At 46.0% G+C, this 22,275-nt stretch overlaps 1 protein-coding gene across 1 annotated transcript in view; it reads right to left on the bottom strand.

The window, feature by feature from the left end:
- LOC139233659 (SH3 and cysteine-rich domain-containing protein 2-like) overlaps positions 1-22,275 on the bottom strand; it is a 157,987-nt gene that overhangs the window by 34,174 nt on the left and 101,538 nt on the right. The window contains exons 4-9 of the mRNA XM_070864066.1: positions 20,914-20,995; positions 17,481-17,593; positions 12,407-12,485; positions 11,771-11,832; positions 4,604-4,701; positions 256-307 (exon numbers count right to left, since the gene is read on the bottom strand). Of these exons, the coding sequence (XP_070720167.1) occupies positions 256-307; positions 4,604-4,701; positions 11,771-11,832; positions 12,407-12,485; positions 17,481-17,593; positions 20,914-20,995 (486 nt within the window). The remainder of the gene's footprint in view (positions 1-255; positions 308-4,603; positions 4,702-11,770; positions 11,833-12,406; positions 12,486-17,480; positions 17,594-20,913; positions 20,996-22,275) is intronic.

The raw sequence follows: 22,275 nt of genomic DNA, 5'->3' as shown, positions 1-22,275 counted from the left end.
AACGTGCAGAGAGCTTCAACAGACTAAGGGTTAACTGGAGCCTTTCTCTCTTTAATCACCATGACTTAAATTCTGCATCAAGGAAGTGAGTACTTGCAATAAAGCGGCTCAGTATCAGGCTCACAATCAATGAAGTCGATACCGTACTCCTTATTCTCCAATTGATCTAATTTGCAAGCTTGTTTCTGTACCAGCTTCTGACTGTTTAACGATACGATTGACAGTCTGAACCAGAGTAAGCCATCCCATAGTTACCTTCCACCAATCTTCATTGGAGTCGTCTGTGACCACGATTCTGTCTCCTTGCCTAATAAAATAATAATGAGATTATTAAAAGACGCCTCACGCTGTGCAACTTTACTTTCTTCTCAACGCATCTTGGGAAATGATTCACACTGCAGGCCTGTTAAAATAATTGGGCAAGGCATCTGGGTCTAAATTTGTAGTTCGGTGTTAACACGTCAGTGACTTCGAAAGCAGACATCTTTATGAGGCGATGGAAAATATTTTAAGGAGGCCAATTCACACAAGAAATTAAAGTCGGACAACAATGGTCTGTGACAGGCATGGTGCATTCACCTAAACTGACAGCTCATTAGTGGAGAAGGACCTATTGTTCAGTCCGTTCTCACTGGTTCGCTCGATTTGCAGTTGAAACCACATTTCGAAGGTTTTTTTTGGAACAGATCTGCTACTTCTCATTTAATGAGCCACAGTTCCCAGGGTAAAAATGCCGGAGGCTGCGGAACTACAAATTCTACCAGTTACCCTACAATTACCTTTCAAACCAGATCTTGGGTTACGGTGACCACCCATCTGGTTTCAAACCAGGAAGTCTGGTTAGTGAATTGACCAGCGGAGATCAGGAACTTACTGTGTGGTGGGCCACGCATGGAGCCATGAGCCACGACCCCATCACTCCATGCCATAGTATTTTGAGTCTGCAACAAGCCATTTGGGCACGAGGCAATTGTAAAACTCAGTAAACCTCTTGCCAAAAAAGTGATGAGCTGAAGACCATCTGCTGAGAGGGTTACCTACAATGTCATAAGACGTGACTGCACTCTCTGTTCATCTAACAGAAAATTCTCCTCATCCCTTACCCCCTCCATTCCACCATCAGCAGATGCACATTCCACCATTGTGCTCCTGCAATCCGAAATTCTACAGCCAGTTCTTTTTGCCGTGTCACCTCCCTTCCTACTTTCAAAGTTCTACTCAAAGCTCTCCTCTTTGACCATGTTTTTGGTTTCCAAACCTAGTCTCTCCATTTCGTCCTCCTTCCTTCCCCATTGCTTGGTTTCAATTCTATCCCTTCCCTTCGTATTCTCTTCCTGCATGTGGGAGGTGCTACATAAATCCAAGTTTGTTGTTGTTTAGGCCTGAGAACATCCAATAGCGGGGTTAAAACCGCTTATAACCTACATCGACACAACTGTTCTGCAACCTCCCCACTCCCACCCTCAATTCTTTATAGGTATTGTAGATCCAAGTGTTCCTGAGTTATTAAAATGACAATTCTCCTGATGTTGAGTAAAATACTCAGGTAGAATTTCCAACCCGCAGGATGGTGAAATCTCTTCTCTCAAACAGGAAATTCATTTTATGCTCATGTTGACTTTTTCCATGTCTAGTGTCTCCAGTGCCTGATTTTAAGTTAGTTAAAAGTGGTGTTGAGCATTGGAATATAATATACAGAGACTCAGTGGTTTGATGTACCAGTACAATGTTCCTTGTCTCAGCTATGCTGCTGCAGAGAAGCATAACTGGAAATCACTCAAATCCTCACACAGGAAGGGAAAAGCTTGATCAGCCACCCATCCACCACCTTAAATATCTATTCCTTCCATCAACGGCATACCATGGGTCCAGTGTGTACTGCCTACAGGATGCACTGCAGCAACTCGCCAAGGCTTCTTCAACAGTATCTCCACCACCGAGAATGACAAGGAAAGCAGGTGCATGGGAACACCACCACCTCCAAGTTCCCCATCAAGGGAACTTTTACCATGTTGACTTGTACATATATCGCCATTCCTTCATCGTCGCTGGATCAAAATGCAGAAACTCCCAATCTCAGCACTGTGAGAGTACCTGCACCACACGGACTGCAGCGGTTCAAGAAGGCCCACCACCGCCATCTCAAGTCCAACTAATAAATGTCATTAGTTGCAATAAATGTTGGCCTTGCCAGTGATGGCCATAATCCCAAAATGAATTAAAAAATCAGTCTCGACTTGAGCACTCCATGTCTCCACATCCCAAGACACTTCACACGAGTGTATTCAGACAAAAAGCCACATAAGGAGATATTAGGACAGGTGACCAAAAGCTTGGTCTAAGAGTTAGGTTTTAAGGAACATCTTAAAGGAGGAGAGAGAGGTAGAGAGTGTAATGTATGCACCTGTGACTATGCTCACTGGTACGTACATTGCAGAGAGTTTTAGGTAGAGAATTCCAGAGCTTAGGGCTAAAGCGGCTGAAGGCATAGCCACCAATGATGAAAATCGGGGCTGCGCAAGAGGTCAGAATTGGAGGAGCGCAAAGATACGAGGAATACGCCAGGACAAGAGTCTCGATGATGTGGCTGGATTAGAATACATGCGTCAGCGTAGTTTCTGCCGCACTTACAGTGCGGATATGACAGCAAAGTGGGAGGAACTCCGAGGAAATCCCAGGCCATTATCATCGCTAACTAATTATTTCAGCGCATGGTGGTGTCTGATTGGCTTTACGTGCCCCTGTGTCACACTCCAGCTGTTGCATTGCAAAGTGACATCCTTTGCTACCGACAACCATTGAAAAGAAAGACAGATAGGTGAGATATCATCATCACCATCATATGATAGGCAAGTCAGCATCATCATCATATGATAGGAGAGGCCTAGGAGAGACATGTAATACATTGAGAGCTATGATAGGTATTAATATATAATGATAATATATGCATTAAAATCTAATAGTGAAACAAGTATAGAATTAGTGTTGAACACAGTCAGTGCCCGAGTCATGTCTTGGTAGCTGTGAATTGAATTGAATCAGGACTCTGACAGGCTGAGTAAGCTCTGTGGGAGGGTGGGTGTTGCGAATCAATCCAGAGGACTGATGTCACATCCAGGAACAAAGTGGAAATGACAGCTCGATTTTGGGAAGCCACTGCCCCTGGAAACTTTCTGGAAAAGCTTCGACCCACATAAAACGCATAAAGCAATATTTTACATTCCTGCTGCAGATAAAAAGCGTTTTAGAAGTGAAATTGCAGCTGAGTAATCATCATCATAGGCAGTCCCTCGGAATCGAGGAAGACTTGCTTCCACTCTTAAAATGAGTCCTTAGGTGGCTGGACAGTCCAATACGAGAACCACAGTTCCTGTCACAGGTGGGACAGATAGTCGTTGAGGGAAGGGGTGGGTGGGACTGGTTTGCCGCAGGCTTTTTCCGCTGCCTGCGCTTGATTTCTGCATGCTCTCGGCGACGAGACTCGAGGTGCTCAGCGCCCTCCCAGATGCACTTCTTCCACTTAGGGCGGTCTTTGGCCTTGGACTCCCAGGTGTCAATGGGGATGTCTCACTTTATCAGGGAGGCTTTAAGGGTATCCTTGTAACATTTCCTCTGCCCACCTTTGGCTCATTTGCCGTGAAGAAGTTCCGAGTAGAGCGCTTGCTTTGGGAGTCTCGTAAGCTGAGCTGAGTAAAGGCACTGCCTGAACCATGCAGACTGGAAGCTCCCCGGTTCCACCAATGATTCAGCAGGCTAGTGCTCTTTTCTCTGGGAAAGAGAAAACTAAGAGGAGACCTGATTGAGGTCTCGAACATTATGAAGGGGTCTGCTAAAGTGGACGTGGAGAAATGGTTTGCACTTGTGGGCGAGGTCAGAACAAGGGGGGAATAAATACAAAATAGTCACCAACAGATCAAACTGGAGCGGGACTAACTGGATTGCTCTTTGAAAGAGCCGGCGCAGACTCAATGGGCCGAATGGCCTGCTCCTGTGCTGTACTATTGTGTGATTCTATGAACTGGGCAACAGTAGGTGACCTCTGTGCCCCCCAGATAGATACAGAGAGGTAATATCAGCCAGGGTCCTGCCCCCTATTTCTAACCACTGACCACTGCTGGCAAGTGTGCATGTTGGGATAATGGGCGAGCTCTGGAATTCCCTCCCTGAACATCCCTGCCGCTCTACCTCTCTCTTCCTTAAGACGCACCTTAAAACTTGCCTCATTGACTAAACTTTTGGTCACCTGTCCTAATATCTCCTTGTGTGGCTATCCGTGCCAAATCTAGTTTGATAATCGCTCTTGTGAACGTGTTACTATGTTAGCATAATAAAAATGCAAGTTGTTGAGTACAGGATTGAGCACACTGGAAAGCCGCGTCAACGCTGTCTAGGCTCAGGAATGGAGAGTAGTCACTCGAATGAAGTGCTGCAGTTGCCTGTAAAACAGTACTGCAGAAATAAGTCAGTGTCTTCCAGTGCCTGGGGAGGTGCGCAAATTGGATGGGTAGCGTTACAAGTCACTAGTTTTTCCTGCTGTGAGGAAACAGTAATTTTTGATGCCTTATTGAGCGGGACGGTGCGCGATACAGCTAAAGGTACTTACTGCAGCCCCAAGTCATTGTGCTCCTGTGGTATAAACTTGTAGAGTGCCACGTACGTGTGCATCTGGAGCATGTCCTTGCGTACCGAGGGCTTTCTGACCTGCAGGACAGACAGGGTTTCAGAACGTGAGCTTTAAGCTGGACCAGAAAGACTAAAATGTCCAACTCCCTGTAGTTTCAACAAAGAATAAAAGGATACAATAGCAAAATACTATGGATGCTGGAGATCTGAAATAAAAACAGAAAATGCTGAAAACACTCGGCAGGTCAGGCAGCGTCTGTGAAGAGAGAAACCGAGTTAATGTTTCACGTCTGTGACCCTTTGATGGAAAGCAGCAAAGCAATAATTTGTCAATCACTTTTTATAAAAGGTACTGGCCCTATTACTTTGATTGGATGCAAGTTGTCCCTCGGATAGACCATAACAAACCTCCATGTTTGCAGTGGGAAGCTCTACTTGGCCGCAAGATGAATAGATAGCTGCTGACGAAGGGTCACAGACCTGAAACATTAACTCGGTTTCTCTCTCCACAGATGCTGCCTGACCTGCTGAGTGTTTCCAGCATTTTCTGTTTTTATTAAACAAAAGGATATTTCTCCATAGACACGGAGGGGTAGAAATTGGACTAGGGTGGGTGTGCAAAATGGGCAGGACCACATCGTCCACCTGTTTATACACCCCACCCGATATTCAGCTCCATTGAATCATAGAAGTTTACAGCATGGAAGGAGGCCACTTCGGCCCATTGTGTCCGCGCCGGCCAACAAAGAGCTATCCAGCCTAATCCCACTTTCCAGCTCTTGGTCCGTAGCCCTTTGGTTACGGCACTTCACGTGCACATCCAAGTACTTCAATGGAGATTTTGCTGCTCTACTTAGTTCTCAATTATATGCTGAGCTATAACTCTACTATCCTGTCTTCAGATAAATAGCTGCATTGTGAATTAATAAAAATACAACTTTTTTGATCAGACTGCAAATGTAGCTCATGAAATTACATGGCTGAGGTGGTTAAGCTCTTGTCTATGTCAGTTGATTAGTTACGTACCATGGAGCCTCAGGGACCACATAAAGTTTAAATTCACACTCCCATCAATTAGCTTAGATCTCAAGGTGCTGATACTAACAGGTCTTGATTTTCCGACTTAAGATTTATCCATTAATGAGGTTACAGTTTCAACGAGAAGCTTTTTCCAAACCTACAGGCCTACAACTGTCAAACAAGACAAACCAAGAAATAAATGAAACTAATTGGAGTTTAGTGGAAACAGAGAGCCTGCACTGCCATTCAATGAGTTCATGGCTGAACATGCAACTTCAGTACCCCATTCCTGCTTTCTTGCCATACCCCTTGATCCCCCTAGTAGTAAGGATTACATCTAACTCCTTTTTGAATATATTTAGTGAATTGGCCTCAACAACTTTCTGTGGTAGAGAATTCCACAGGTTCACCACTCTCTGGGTGAAGAAGTTTCTCCTCATCTCGGTCCTAAATGGCTTACCCCTTATCCTTAGACTGTGACCCCTGGTTCTGGACTTCCCCAACATTGGGAACATTCTTCCTGCATCTAACCTGTCTAAACCCATCAGAATTTTAAACATTTCTATGAGATCCCCTCTCATTCTTCTGAACTCCAGTGAATATAAGCCCAGTTGATCCAGTCTTTCTTAATAGGTCAGTCCCGCCATCCCGGGAATCAGTCTGGTGAACCTTCGCTGCACTCCCTCAATAGCAAGAATGTCCTTCCTCAAGTTAGGAGACCGAAACTGTACACAATACTCCAGGTGTGGCCTCACCAAGGCCCTGTACAACTGTAGTAACACTTCCCTGTCCCTGTACTCAAATCCCCTCGCTATTAAGGCCAACATGACATTTGCTTTCATAACCGCCTGCAGTACCTGCATGCCAACCTTCAATGACTGATATACCATGACACCCAAATCTCGTTGCACCTCACCTTTTCGTAATCTGTCACCATTCAGATAATAGTCAGTCTCTCTGTTTTTAACCACCAAAGTGGATAACCTCACATTTATCCACATTATACTTCATCTGCCATGCATTTGCCCACTCACGCAACCTATCCAAGTCACTCTGCAGCCTCATAGCATCCTCCTCGCAGCTCACACTGCCACCCAACTTAGTGTCATTCGCAAATTTGGAGATGCTACATTTAATCCCCTCGTCTAAATCATTAATGTACAATGTAAACAGCTGGGGCCCCAGCACAGAACCTTGCGGTACCCCACTAGTCACTGCCTGCCATTCTGAAAAGTACCCATTTACATCTACTCTTTGCTTCCTGTCTGCCAACCAGTTCTCAATGAGAGGTGATCTCAATGAAACAAAAAATGACAACAGGGTAAATGCTGGGAGGATATTTTCGCTGGCTGGAGAGTCTAGAACTAGGGGTCACAGTCTCACAATAAGGGGTCGACCATTTAAGACCAAGATGAGGAGAAATTCTTCCCTCATAGGGTTGTGAATCTTTGGAATTCTCTACCTCAGAGGGCTGTGGATGCTCAGTCGTTGAGTATATTCAAGGCTGAGAGCGATAAATATTTGGATACTAAGGAAATCAAGGGATATGGAGATCGGGTGGGAAAGTGGAGTTGAGGTAGAAGATCAGCCATGATCTTATTGAATGGTGGAACAGCCACGAAGGACCAAGTGGCCTACTCCTGTTCTTATTTTCTGATGTCGCACACACAAAACTGAGATAAGTGGACTCCGATTGCCAGATCAACATGTATGGCCCTAGAGCATTAGGTTGGATTTCCTTGAATACAACATCTGAAGCTCTTCCTTATCCCTCTATACAGCTTTCAATAATAATCAGTCATTCTGCTCCAAGTTCAAATAATCTAAACTTTAATTAGTGACTTGGATCGCTGCCATTTTGCCAAGTCCAAAACTTTTCAATATTCTGTTGTGTTTGAATCCGTGGACCAGAGGAATTCCTAGGATGCATCTTAATAGCATTCTCCGCACTGGAGCTAATGGGAATGTATGTAGAGGGTTGCTCCATTTGACACCCCTTTCATTACTAAAAAGGAATATTGTAATCTTGCGGGACCTGGGGAGTGGCACTCGCTAAGGTGCTCTTGCAGAGAGCCGGCATGGGCAAGATAGGCCGAATGGCCGCCTTCTGTGCTGTAAGCAGTCTATGATTCTATTCGATGACATACTGGCTTGTTTCATTTCATAAAGCATCATGAAGATTTCACTCAAAGACCAGTATATCGATCACCCATATTCCAATCGCTGTTTCCTTGGTAACGCCCTTGTTGGAGCAACTGATTGTGGAATTAGTTCTACTACGACGGAGGAGGTGGGGTGGGCCTTTTGGCCCATTAAGCCTACACTGGCATTTTATTAGCCGTAGCAGCTGTTTATCTTTAGAATCCCAATTCGCTGCTCTTTCTCCTTATATCCTCTTACTTTTCAAATAAGTACCGATAAGGATGTGGCTGAGTGAGGTTGCATTACTGCAGATAAACTGTTGCACAAGAAGCATACAGTTTTCTGTTTAATCACATTATTTTTCATTAAAAATGCTTTAATAAAAAAGTACCCATTACATCCAGATGTTGCACATGTCCAGCTCTCTAGGAACAGCTTTGACACATACACAAAATATAGTCAACCAATATAATACTTTTTTTTTTGGGGGGGGGGGGGGGGGGGAGGGGAGAAGGGGGAAGTCATTTTGCTATTTTCATCTTTTTTCTGTTTCGCCCCGAGAAGATTAATTGGAGAATTGGCGGATGTCCCGCCCTCTGTAATTGGCATCGCCTACCAGTAGGAGGCGCGCTGAAGTGGGGTCCACCAATGATTCTGTACTTCACTGGTTTGATAAGTGAGAAAGTGCCGTTGAGGCTGTCGATGTCCCCCTGTAGCTGACTAAAGAGAGGCCACCCAGGCATAACACTCCCACCTGGTTTCCCCCTTCCTGCCTGCCTGCCATAGTCCCTGCTCCACCGGAGGAGATTGCTTGCACCTTGCTCCTCCAATCCAGCCGGGGTCAGGACCACATGGAACCTCCTCACCGGAGCACAGAGCATCACCACAACTCTCCACATTCCACTGTTATACACCTCGCTCAACATTCTTGCACTAAATGGATGTCATGAGAAGTCAGCACACATTCTTCGGAATCACTTGCCCTTGCACGATGCTCATTCACTGCAAAGGATGTGATGGTGCACTTTGATAACATTTACGTTCTAATACCCAGAATTTGCTGGGGAAATAATGATGAGTTTAACACGCACGCTGTTGTTAGCGTCATTTTTTTCTCACTTTTCCGCTCAGTTTTTTCTCTCTCTTGTAATCCGATCTTTCTTTCCCTCCCAATTTCTTTTTCTGTGTCCAATTTGACCCTAATTCTGCCATTTCCTTCTCCTTCATTCCTCATTTTCTTTCTCTATCCTTAAAATCACCTTGGTTGAGGAGCAAGGGGTAGAAAATGGGTCACTTAGCGCCCCTGGAAAGGGTGGGAACAGGGCCGCTAAAGGGGTTCGGAGCCACGAGCGCCGGCATTTGCGCTGTTCGGCACATTCAGTGAGCCGCTGCCGCCGGCACTGACCAGTACCGCCCGGGAGCGTCGCGCCGGTGTGCAGCGTCCCCGGTTTCGACAGCTTTCCAAAATTAGGTTCTATTGGCAACCGTAGCGCCCCCTGGTGACACAGCACCTTCGAAAGCTGGTCTGCAGAGCTGTCCCGGGGCTCTACGGCAAGGAATGATTTGGAAAAGGTAAGTTAAATTGATATTTCACTGATTTATTTTTGCGATTCACCTGCATTTGGGGGGAATAATTTATTGGGAATGTTTGTGTTTATTGGCTGGATTTTCTTTTTCTAGGGCGCTCCAAGGCCGGCTCTTTATCTCGGGATTTCCAGTTCCTCACCCTGCCTAGCACCCTGAGAGGGGTATGGAACGCCTCCCTTCTCACTCCGCCCCAAACTTGGGGCGCAGCAACCAAAGTTTTTGGCTGCCATCGCAAACCATTTACCGGCGCAATATTTACGGTCCCATTAGCGCCCTAAGTCGCCTCCAACCGAATTTCCACCCCATAGACTGCTGGTCCTGTTGTTCCCCAAGGTCCCAGGTGCCCTGTTGTCCTCACAATTATTAGCCCGGATTTCCAGTGCAAACATTTTGAAAGCTGAATGATAAGGGGAAAAAATTCACCTCATGGGGCCATACTCTAGCAAATTCTGGGCCAAGGTTATGAGTTTGGAAAGAAGCAAAAGAAGAATTTGTCGATCACTTTTTATAAAAGGTACTGGCCCTATAATTTTGATTGTAAGCAAATTGCTCCTTGTATCATCATCATCATCATTGGCAGCCCCTCGAAATCGAGGAAGACTTGCTTCCACTCCTGAAGTGAGTTCTTTGGTGGCTGAACAGTCCAATATGAGAGCCACAGACTCTGTCACATGTGGAACAGATAGTCGTTGAGGGAAGGGATGGGTGGGACTGGTTTGCCGCACACTCTTTCTGCTGTCTGCGCTTGTTTTCTGCATGCTCTCAGCGTTGAGACTTGAGGTGCTCAGCACCCTCTTGGATGCACTTCCTCAACTTAGGGCAGTCTTGGGCCAGGGACTCCCAGGCGTCAGTGGGGATGTTGCACTTTATCAGGGAGGCTTTGAGGGTGTCCTTGTAGCGTTTCCGCTGCCCACCTTTGGCTCGTTTGCCTTGAAGGAGCTCCGAGTAGAGCACTTGCTTTGGGAATCTCGTGTCTGGCATGTGGACTATGTGGTCTGCCCAGCGAAGCTGATCGAGTGTGGTCAGTGCTTCAATGCTGGGGATGTTAGCCTGAATGAGGACGCTGATGTTGGTGCACCTGTCCTCCCAGGGGATTTGTAGGATCTTGCGGAGACATCTTCCTGTGGCCGAGGAGCTCCTCCAGGAGTCACAGTGAGGATTTTGTCCCCTGCAGGGCACAACGGAAATGATTTTTGCAGCGCGACAGCTACAGGAAAAATGCAGGGAACAGTGCCAGCCCTTATACATGGCCTTCTTTGACCTTACAAAGGCTTTTGACACTGGTCAATGGAGTGTCCTCCCCTGTTTCAGATGCCCCCAAAAGTTCATCACCATCCTCCTTGTATAGACCATAACAAATCTCATGTTTGCAGTGGGAAGCTCTAATTAGTAACAAGACGAATAGATATCGGCTAACACAGAGGTTTGACAAGCTCAGCAACATCCAGCTAATGAGCTCATTTGTGCTTTTACAGTTAGCAAGAAACTTGCTGGAAAAGAGCCCTCAGTGTGAAGGATGGCCCCATTGCATAAGTTTGGTCATGATTTCCCCATTCATCACAGTCTGATGAGGCCATGTGCCCTGACATTACAATTATTCACACCGGGAAGCCATGGGAGCAGAACTGATCACCCCCATGATACCCTGGCTGTATCTAGAGTTTAGAAGAATGAGAGGTGACCTCATTTGTTGTGAATGCAATAACTGTTAGACTGAGTACTGTTTAACTCCAAGAGGTATGACCTTGGCTCTGCTTTATTAAGGCCCAAAGTGATTAATATACAAAATGGCTGGCCTTTTATACTTTGTTGTGTATACAATGGCCTCCAACAGTGACGCCATCTAGTGGCTAGTGATCCCAAAAGCACATACACGACATAATTGAAACGTACAAAATTCTTACAGGGCTTGACAGGGTAGATGCAGGGAGGTTGTTTCCTCTGGCTGAGGAATCTAGAACCAGGAGTCACAGTCTCAGAATAAGGGATTGGCCATTTAGGACTGAGATGAGGAGAAACGTCTTCACTCAGAGGGTGGTGAATCTCTGGAATTCTCTACCACAGGGGGCTGTGGAGACCCAGTCTTTGAGTATATTCAAGAAAGCGATTGATAGATTTTTGGATATTAAGGAAACCAAGGGATGTGAGGATAGTGCAGGAAAGTGCAGTTGAGGTAGAAGATCTCATTGAATGGCGGAGCAGGCTCGAGGGGCTGAATGGCCTACTCCTGCTCCTAATTTTTATGTTCTTATGTATCCTTGGTTCCTCGCCTCTCTGCTGCGGTTAGGGTTGCTGGGTGATGCTACCTGCCCTTCCTCTGCCGATCTGCCTGATCTCGTTTCCACACTAGCATCGACATATTAATAGCTCCTTCGAATTTTAAGTCAATTAGATTTACCTGAATGGGCACAGGGCTCTCTCTCTTTTCCTCAGTCTCAACTGTTCCGTTCTCCAAAGGCACTTTAGGAAAAAATACATGCATTAAATCGGCGATGGGTACTGGAATGAACTACAAGAGAAGCTTTAATCAAGGTGATTTGTTCTCGGCAGCTTACACTTTTTAAATCTTTCTTACCTTCAGTAGGTAAATGCACCACCGGGTGTAGTTTGGGGATATTTAATACTCCCACACCATTGGTGTCAGCTATGCCTTAGTGGCTAGCACTCTCTCGCCTCTGGCTCATGATTGTGGGTTCAAATCCCACTCCAGAGACTTGAACACAAAATCTCGACCTACAATCCAATGCAGTACTGAAGGAATGCTGCACTGGTGGAGGGGCCGTTAAACCGAGGCCCAATTTGCCCTCTCGGGTGGACACAAAAGATTCCTGGACACTATTTTGAAAAAGAGCTGGGGAATTCTCCCCGGTATCCTGGCCAATATTTATCCCTCAACCAACATCAATAGCGGCAGATTACCTAGCCATTATCTCTTTGCAGATATTGGAGCTTGCTGTGCGCGTATTGGTTGCCATGTTTCCTGCATTACAACAGTGACTACCCTTCGAAAGTACTTCACTGCTCGCTAACTCACCAGTGTCTTTCTGGATCGCGCTGTCCTCCGAACAGCTTGTGCTCAGATCTGGCTCCTCAGGAATGTCTCCATTTTCACCCTGTATCGAACCAGAGGAAGCAACAGTCACTGACCTGACACAGTGCCACACACTAACTCTTTGCCACTGTCGGGAGCGCTGCACTGAGGAGCAATGGAACACAGGTCTGTGTGCAACTCCATTTGCGCTCTCCACGAGGAGATCCTGCCTCAGTATTTTCAGGGCCAGCCCCTTTTCAGGAACCAGGAGCAAAATAACAACCTGTACAAAGTGACCAAGAAAGTGCTGGAGAGCAGTGACTAACAGAGATGGAAATTTGTCATTTATCATGAGATTCATGAGGGACCCCTTCTGTAGGTGACCCATATAGTAGTCAGTTTGAAGGATTCTTCTCTATCTTACTATAACGACATTTTTGTAACTGTGGGCAGTTATCCCATGCAGTCCAAACATTTGCAGTATGAGGGTTGCTCGTTCCTGACATTTTAAAGCAGGTGCAGGGGACTCTCACCCCTCACACACTTTACATGGATTCCAGGAAAGATTTACTTTGAGTACAAGGAGAGAAATGCTCCTGATCTACTTTTTGTGTTTTGTTCCTGACACAGTGTCACATTTCAAGACTTTAGACTATTTACTCTAGCATATTGGGCTAATGAGAGTGGTTCCGAATTTGCAGATAATACTAAAATAGTAAATAATTCTGTCGACCAAAGGAAGCTGCAAGGGCAACAGCAAAGAATGACTAAAAAAGCAATAAAGAAAGGGAAGATAGATTACGAAGGTAAACTTGCGCAAAACATAAAAACAGATAGTAAAAGCTTTTACAGATATATAAAACGGAAAAGAGTGACTAAAGTAAATGTTGGTCCCTTAGAAGATGAAAAGGGGGATTTAATAATGGGAAATGTGGAAATGGCTGAGAACTTAAACAATTATTTTGCTTCCGTCTTCACAGTGGAAGACAACAAAAACAATGCCAAAATTTGCAGGCCACACGAAGGTGGGAAGGGAGGACCTTGAGACAATCACTATCACTAGGGGGGTAGTGCTGGACAGGCTAATGGGACTGAAGGTAGACAAGTCCCCTGGTCCTGATGAAATGCATCCCAGGGCGGAAGTTATAGCAGATGCATTAGTTATAATCTACCAAAATTCTCTGGACTCTGGGGAGGTATCAGCGGATTGGAAAGCAGCTAATGTAACGCCTCTGTCTAAAAAAGGGGGCAGGCAAAAGGCAGGTAACTATAGGCTGGTTAGTTTAACATCTGTAGTGGGGAAAATGCTTGAAGCTATCATTAAGGAAGAAATAGCGGGACATCTAGATAGGAATAGTGCAATCTAGCAGACGCAGCATGGATTCATGAAAGGGAAATCATGTTTAACTAACTTACTGGAACTCTTTGAGGATATAACAAGCATGGTGGATAGAGGTGTACCGATGGATGTGGTGAATTTAGATTTCCAAAAGGCATTCGATAAGGTGCCACACAAAAGGTTACTGCAGAAGATAAAGGTACGCGGAGTCAGTGGAAATGTATTAGCATGGATAGAGAATTGGCTGGCGAACAGAAAGCAGAGAGTCGGGATAAATGGGTCCTTTTCCGGTTGGAAATCAGTGGTTAGTGGTGTGCCACAGGGATCAGTGCTGGGACCACAACTGTTTACAATATACATAGATGACCTAGAAGAGGGGACAGAGTGTAGTGCAACAAAATTTGCAGATGACACTAAGATTAGTGGGAAAGCGGGTTGTGTAGAGGAAACAGAGAGGCTGCAAGGAGATTTGGATAGGTTAAGCGAATAGGCTAAGATTTGGCAGATGGAATACAATGTCGGAAAGTGTGAGGTCATCCACCTTGGGAAAAAAAACAGTAAAAGGGAATATTATTTGAATGGGGAGAAATTACAACATGCTGTGGTGCAGAGGGACCTGGGGGTCCTTGTGCATGAATCCCAAAAGGTTAGTTTGCAGGTGCAGCAGGTAATCAGGAAGGCGAATGGAATGTTGGCCTTCATTGTGAGAGGGATGGAGTACAAAAGCAGGGAGGTCTTGCTGCAACTGTATAAGGTATTGGTAAGGCCGCACCTGGAGTACTGCGTGCAGTTTTGGTCACCTTACTTAAGGAAGGATATACTAGCTTTGGAAGGGGTACAGAGAAGATTCACTAGGCTGATTCCAGAAATGAAGGGGTTACCTTATGATGATAGATTGAGTAGACTGGGTCTTTATTCGTTGGAGTTCAGAAGGATGAGGGGTGATCTTACAGAAACATTTAAAATCATGAAAGGGATAGACAAGATAGAGGCAGAGAGGTTGTTTCCATTGGTAGGGGAGACTAGAACTAGGGGACACAGCCTCAAAATACGGAGGAGCCAATTTAAAACCGAGTTGAGAAGGAATTTCTTCTCCCAGAGGGTTGTGAATCTGTGGAATTCTCTGCCCAGGGAAGCAGTTGAGGCTAGCTCATTGAATGTTTTCAAGTCAAAGATAGATAGATTTTTAACCAATAAGGGAATTAAAGGTTACGGGGAGAGGGCGGGTAAGTGGAGCTGAGTTCACGACCAGATCAGCCATGATCTTATTGAATGGCGGAGCAGGCTCGAGGGGCTAGATGGCCTACTCCTGTTCCTAATTCTTATGTTCTTATGTTCTTATATTGATAAGATGGGGAATGCAGAACGCCAGGGTAATGTGGAAGAGCAGAGAGGTTTGCAAGATTAGGTTCACAAGACATTAAAAGCCGCATCTGAAGTTCATTGGGCTACTAAAAAAAAATGAATGGAATACTGGATTTGATGGCAAGAGGTATGGGGGGAAATTGCCCCTTTTTTTGGCACTCCATTAGGACCTCCGGGTCAGTTTTCACTCGGGGGAGGGGGCGCTACAGCCTCCTGGAAATTGCCCTGGTGGTTTGGAGGGTGTTGTCCTGGCAATGCCGTGCCCCGCAATTGGCGTCCAGGCCTGCACGCAACCAGCGATTACATCATCACCATGCGCGTTGACACCTCACCGCCTGGTGTCGACCCCTTAACGCCCCATGGGGGAAATTGCCCCACAGGCTGAGAGGCTGACGCTGGCGGGTGTCAACACTAGCTTCACGGGTCGCAAACATCCGCTTCCCAGGGCGTTGTTCAAAGGGGAGGTTTTAGCATCCCAGGCTGCCATCTTTATTTGTCGGCCCGACTCTTAGGTCGGCCCGACCATGGTGGCCCTAGCGTGAACGGGCCACCATCGTACAGCCCGGCACTCTGTATTGGGTGCCGGGTCGCTGGCCGGGTCTCACGCTGCCCTGGTGGCCACCAAAGGGCCGTGCAGAGTGCGCAGCGGCCCTTCCCTTTAATACAAGGGGAGGAGCGTTGTAGCGCCTCCGTAGCATTGGAGTCAGCGCCTCACTACCGCCCCTCAAAGGAAGTGGAGCACCGGAGACAGCGCTCCGCATCCCTTGAAGGACGCACGGCCCAAATACGGAAGGTTACCGTCCCCAATCGGGGCGAGGGACAATTTCGCCCTCATAGAATATATGAGTGGAGATGGAATGGTGAATCGATCCAAAACCTTAGTAAGATTTTAGCTGGAGAACTGTATCCATTCAAGGATCCGCACTATCGGAAGGATTTTGGGGCAATAGAGAGGGGCACAGTGCAGACTCACATCTGATTTGATAAAGGTGTTTAGATTTATGATGGGATGGGATGGGACAGAATAGATAGAAGCAGACTGTTACTAGTGATTGAAGGGTCGAGAACCAAAGGGACATAGATACAAGGGGCCGAACGCCTGTTTTTGGTAGCTGCCAGGATTCCTAAAAGTTGGAAAAAAGGCAGAGCGCTCTCAAGATTAATGTTGACTGGTTTCAAGGAATGCCCTATAGTGATTTCAGTAGATTACAAAGGTTAGAGTGCTGCACTTTAAATTTCCATGTTATGAAATATATGAAATAAAATGAATTTCACTGAAAACTCTATTCTGTTCTGTCCTTCATTTTGGGCAATATAACAATGTCCGAGTGTCACTAGAGTGTTTTTCACTCCTCGCTCCAGAAGATAGGGGATAGGAGAAGCACATGTGAGATTAGGGCCTCATTGTTACAGCCCCCAGGTCAAGCTCAGTTACGACTATATATTTGGTCATAAGAGCAAACTCCAGATCGTCGGGGGCACAGAGTCGGCTTATGGTGATAATAAACCGAAGAGAAAGTCTAGTGCAGATCCAAAATATGTAATACACAGTATACATGGGGGACAGAGGGAGAATCATTCTTGACACACTTTACCATTCTAACCTCATTTCACTAAGGGCTCTTACAGCCACCAAAGGGAGGAGACCTTCAACCCATACATCGAGGAAGGAATTTGAACCCAGAGGTCGGAGGTGAGCAGATCATTTGCAAACTCAGTGCACTGCCTCGTCCTCCACTTTTAAAATCCAATTGTGTAGCCTGGGAGCAAGGATCTCTGCTCAGTTTTGCCACCGCTCAACAGCTGGCACCATTGGGTCAAGCAACCTGGCACAGCACGCTAACTGATGGGATACAGGTACAACGTCCGAAATCCAGAATCCTCGGGACTGATGTTCCTATTTTGGGGGGGGTTCCGGATTTCAGACAAGAAAATCGATCGTATGAAATCCGGAATCTTCGACCAAATCCGTGCCGGGTTTTGAGTGGCGAGGTCCGAAATCTGGCAAAACGCAAAATCTGGCATGGATTCGGTCAAGGATTCCAGGCTTGATTTTCTTGTCTGAAATCCGGAATCTGACTGAATCCGTGCCGGAATTTAGGTTTTGCCTCAAAAATGTCCGGCTTTCTGGACCACTCCATCAGCTATGTACAAAATGTCCGTTTTTTTTGTGGCCAATTCTGGTTTTCGGAGTTCCGGATTCGGGATGTTGCACCTGTGGAGAGCAATCCTCGGTCTGGTACAGTATTGCCTCAGAGGTTCCAGTGATTAGCAGTGTGCGGGAGTTCCCAGGCGGGTGAACGTTTTGGAGCTCCGTCCTTCGCGGTGATTCTGGATCACAGCCGATGCAGCTCTACGAGGTTTCATAGTTACCAAATGCTTTGTCGGGGACTCGGAGAAACTGCCGAAACTCGACCGGCTCATCTGGGCGAGCGATGTCCCGAATCGGAGCGCTTCGTACACCGGGTCCACTTTACTGCTCGTGGCTTCAACACAGAGGGGGAAGACAACGGAAATTAGAATGCACGGGAGACACGGGGCAATCTCTGCACTTTTTCTTACACGGTTGACGTGTACCAATCACCAAGCCGTCAGTCACTCTTTTATTCAGACCTTCATTAGAACTATACAGCGCAGAAGGGAGGCATTCGGCCCATTGTGCCAGCTCTTCCAATCAGTTCCACTCCCCTGCTCGTAAGCCCCAGCCCTGCAATTTGTTGCCTTTTCAGGTATTAATCCAGTTCCCTTTGAAAGTTACTATTGGACCTGCTGCCACCACCCTTTCAGGTCACAACAATTTACTGTGTAATAAAAAAAATCTCATCGCCCCTCGGGTTCTTCTGCCAATTATCTTGAATCTGTGTGCCATTTGGTTACTGACCTTCCTGTCGCTGGAAAACCCTATCTACTCTGCCTTCTGAAACTACTGAATGTTTTTTAGTCCCTCAATGACAAGGACGATCCGACAGACCACAAAAGGACACATAGAAATAAAGCCGCCACTATTCGCCCTTTTAACCGTGCTTTTTCCCCAGAAGTTATCGAGATCCTGCCTTCTGATATTGCATTTGATGTCACTCTTGTTAAAGCTTTTCTGCAGCCGGGGAGCTGAAGTGCCTTTCTATTTTAGAAGCTGTCAGTCTGCTAAGTCGTCGCTGTTCAATCCCAGCAGCGCCAACGGCCTCCCTCCCCCGACCCCTATCGTTTCTGCAGCTGCCTTGTTCACTACGGAGAGACCAGCCTCCGTCTCAGTACTTGTACAGGAGAATAGGGCGGCTGACTGCAGGCACCTGCTTCTCCTCTGATGTCTGCTCTTAAGGGTAGAAAATGACCCGCTGACCTAAACCTGCAAATTTACCATTGGATTGCGAGGCCCCCGTATTAGGAAGTTAAGTGCTTGGAGCTGGTCCCTCACAATGTCCTCGAGTCGAGTCTCCATATTTCGCGGTGGAGGCGACTGAAGCTGCAACTGAACGACAAATATAACTGGGGGCGAGTGACACGTGAAGGTCACGCTTCAGAAACTGGAAAGTGGTCTGGTGAAAGCGCAGTGTAAAACCTGTTATTCCCCCCTGTTTATATAATAATCTCCTCACCAACGCACCTACTCCTCGTCTTGTTAGAATCATAGAAATTTACAGCACAGAAGGGGGCCATTTCGGCCCATCGTGTCCGTGCCAGCCAACAAGAGGCTATCCAGCCTAATCCCGCTTTCCAGCTCTAGGTCCGTAGCCCTGCAGATTACCGGCACTTCAGGTGCACATCCAAGTACTTTTTAAAATGTGTTGAGGGTTTCTGTCTACCACCCTTTCAGGCAGTGAGTTCCAGACCCCTACCACCCTCTGGGTGAAGACATTTCCCCTCAAATCCCCTCTAAACCTTCTACAAATTACTTTAAATTTATGCCCCCTGGTTGTTGACCCCTCTGCTAAGGGAAATAGACCGTTTCTATCTACTATATCTAGGCCCCTCATAATTTTATACACCTGCTGCGTTAACATCCCACCCTGTGTTACAGTTTAAAAAAAATATTCTAACCTTCTTGACTGTTACGATGCTATTGTATTAAAAGTGCTTGCGATATCAGCGATTGAGAGGGTTAAAGACTGACCTTTCATCCCTAGAGTCAGAGCCGAGTCCAGCTGAGACTCCTAAAGACATTCGCTAGGGTAGGTGCAGAGAAACCGCCAGCTGTTTGGATCCTCAGTGCATTGACTTTGGAGCAGTCCCAATGCCAATCCCACAGGATAGCAACCCCCACACAAAGCTGCCCATGGTTATGCATTACCATACAATCTGATGCATAAGTTACATTTGAAGAAAAGTTTATACAAGTGAATGTGGGGGTGTGATTTATGCAGCGATGTGCCATCTCTAGCTGCTCATCCACCCAGGGGATGATTTCCTCTCTTTGCTACATGTATCAATAATTTTGCTGCAAATAACAGAAGAAAACCCCGTCTTAATGTACACAAAGTAATGAGTGTGACTATTATACCAACTTTCTGCAGATTTGACACTAAACACAAAGGCAAACTAAGAGCATGTTAGGGAAACATGGCTCAACAACTCAAGCAGTTGGTAATACTCTTCTGATATCTTAGACATGTGCGTCATTGGAATTGACTCAAAGAAGCTTTGTTCGACATCTAAACCATGCTGTAACTAACCTGGGAGCACTTAATGCTGGCAATGAGTGACAGAAATGTCCTCTATTCCCCAGCACTGACATTTCTCACCTTGGTGAACAGAAAAAGGCCTTTTTTTTAAAAAAAAAGCAGTTTCATTATCAATACCAGTGTCGAAAAACACATGTGTGCGTCTGGACACCAGTTGTGGACAGGATGGGGCTTGGCTTATGATATTCCCCCACAGCTGGCCAACACTCACCATCTCGGCTCACACATGAAGGATGGCCAAACAAGCGAAGCACTGGAGGGTCATGGTGATCATGGAATTGCATTCCAGCAAAGAGTTAGGGCTGGATTTTTAGGTTTCCCACCCCTGACCTCCCACCCCCCTCAGGTGTCTCTTGGAGCATTCCCAGCCAGGCTCTTTAGCTCGGAGATTTCCCATCCTAGTGACCAAGAGAGGGAGGGGTGCCATGCCTCCCTTAGCGCTGCGCCCCCTGACGCAGGGCCCAGCTGCCTAAACTTAATTACTGAGGCGCTAACTTTCCCGTCCCATTATTGCCCCAAAAACATCAAAGCCGAAAATCCAGCCCTTCATGCCTTAGAGGGAAAATGATATTAGGGGTCACTTTGACTTTGGGAGATTGTGTGAAATGGGCAATGAAGCGGGCGATATCGTATCAGCCGCCCATTCTACATCTCGCCCCATTTTCATTCCCATTGAACTCAACATTACATATTTTACACAAAAGCCAAAAGTCAAATTTCTCCCCACTGGCTCTGCACCCCTCCCTGTATAAAGCCTTGGGCTTGGTTGGTTACAGACTAGGATTAGCAAAGACAAGTCCGTTGCAAACCTTGTTGCCAGAAAAGGATAGTTTGCCTGGGGAGAGATGTAAAAAGTGAGAAAAAAAGGAGGAAAATAAGCAGAAATTACATAATAAAAGGAGTAGCAATATTGACATTGGTGACAGTTTCAGGTTGGTGAAAAAAAATCAGAAAGAGGGGGGAAAATGGGAAATATGAAGTTCTCACAACATTGGTTGCAGAATATTCCTTTCAGAATATCAACCATCTTCTTAAACAGATAAATGCTGCAAGGAGAAGATCCCATGATGGGCTGCAAAAGATCATGTGAAATAATTGAATGCGTGTAATAAGTGGTATTTACTCACCAATAGGCATGGCTTCCTTAACAAATCCATATTGTTCATGGATGAGAAGTGGAGAGCTGAAATTCCGACGGAATCCCATTGGCTTTCCATCGTGACATGAAATAAGGAAGGAAGAGCATGGTGGTTAAGGTGAACAGTGATTATGGGCATCTTAGGATGTTGAAGCTAACTGATCAGCAATGTGAAGCATGTACAATCAAAGAGTCAGACAATGAAGAGATCCTGCATTAAAACTATCAAGTTCATCAATCTTGCCTTGTATCATCACATTTATGTGTCTTCCATGATCTCTCTGAACTGATGATTTCGTAAGTTGATTATCGGCCAATCTCTCCTCGTTATGGTGGTAAAGTTCAACTTTGGTGGGGGGGGGCAAAATGGAAAATAGCGGTTCATTATACACCCTACCCGATTATCAGTTCCATCGACTTTGATGGAAGGAAAATTGAGAGGGATGTAAATTGCGAAGGGTGTACAAGGGACGGTGGATCCAATACCACACATTTTGCGCTGAATATGATGCAGGGGGCGCTAACAGGGTGTAAAACAGTTTTCACCCAGGGTGTGGGGAGCACGCTACCGGCTCCCGCGAAATTGGGCGGGAGTTTTGGAGGCTCTGCCACGGTAGTGCCGTGCCGGTAGCGCCCCGGGCCGCTGCACAACCGCCGCTGATGTCAAGAAGTCCCGCCCGAGTCGGTTACCGCTCCCACTCGGGGTGCTGGGGAATTTCGCTCCTCCCTGGAGTTTTTAATGCAGTACCTGTGCACATGTGTTTCCAGTGACTACATGTCAAAAAGTACTTCATTGACTGTAAAGCGCTTTGTGGAGTCCGGTGGTTGTGAAAGGTGCTATATAAATGCAAGTCTTTCTATTTTATAACCGCGAGCTGCTGGTGTAGAGCTTTGTCCACCGGGAACCTATATTGGGTGTGGGAATTTAATGGGTAACAAAAAAAAATCTTGCTGACCTCCATGCTCAAATTCCCAATATATTCTCCTGGTGAGCAAACCTCTAACAGGAGTACAAATTTGTATAAATTACCCATATAATACCTGCACATACATAGTACACACACTTAAAATACATACTGTCCAGAAATACAGCTGCCTACAATATACAGGAGTGTTGCCTGTCCCTACACATTAAGGATAGTAGATTTTAAACTTTGTGCGATAGTGTAAAAGGGCCATTTGCAAATCGGTAGTCCATTTTACACCTCTCCCCACTTTTTTCAATTTAAATCAACGTTTTACACGATTGCACAAAGTCAAGATCTACGCCACATTGTCTACACAGACAATGGATACACAAGTACATACTACCTATATATACACACACACACACCAAATATATATCTATGAT

This window comes from Pristiophorus japonicus, chromosome 21 (assembly GCF_044704955.1).
Source record: "Pristiophorus japonicus isolate sPriJap1 chromosome 21, sPriJap1.hap1, whole genome shotgun sequence".
Taxonomy (NCBI): Eukaryota; Metazoa; Chordata; class Chondrichthyes; family Pristiophoridae; genus Pristiophorus; species Pristiophorus japonicus.
Note: the sequence above shows the minus strand (reverse complement) of the source record. Positions and strands in the feature narration are given on the sequence as shown.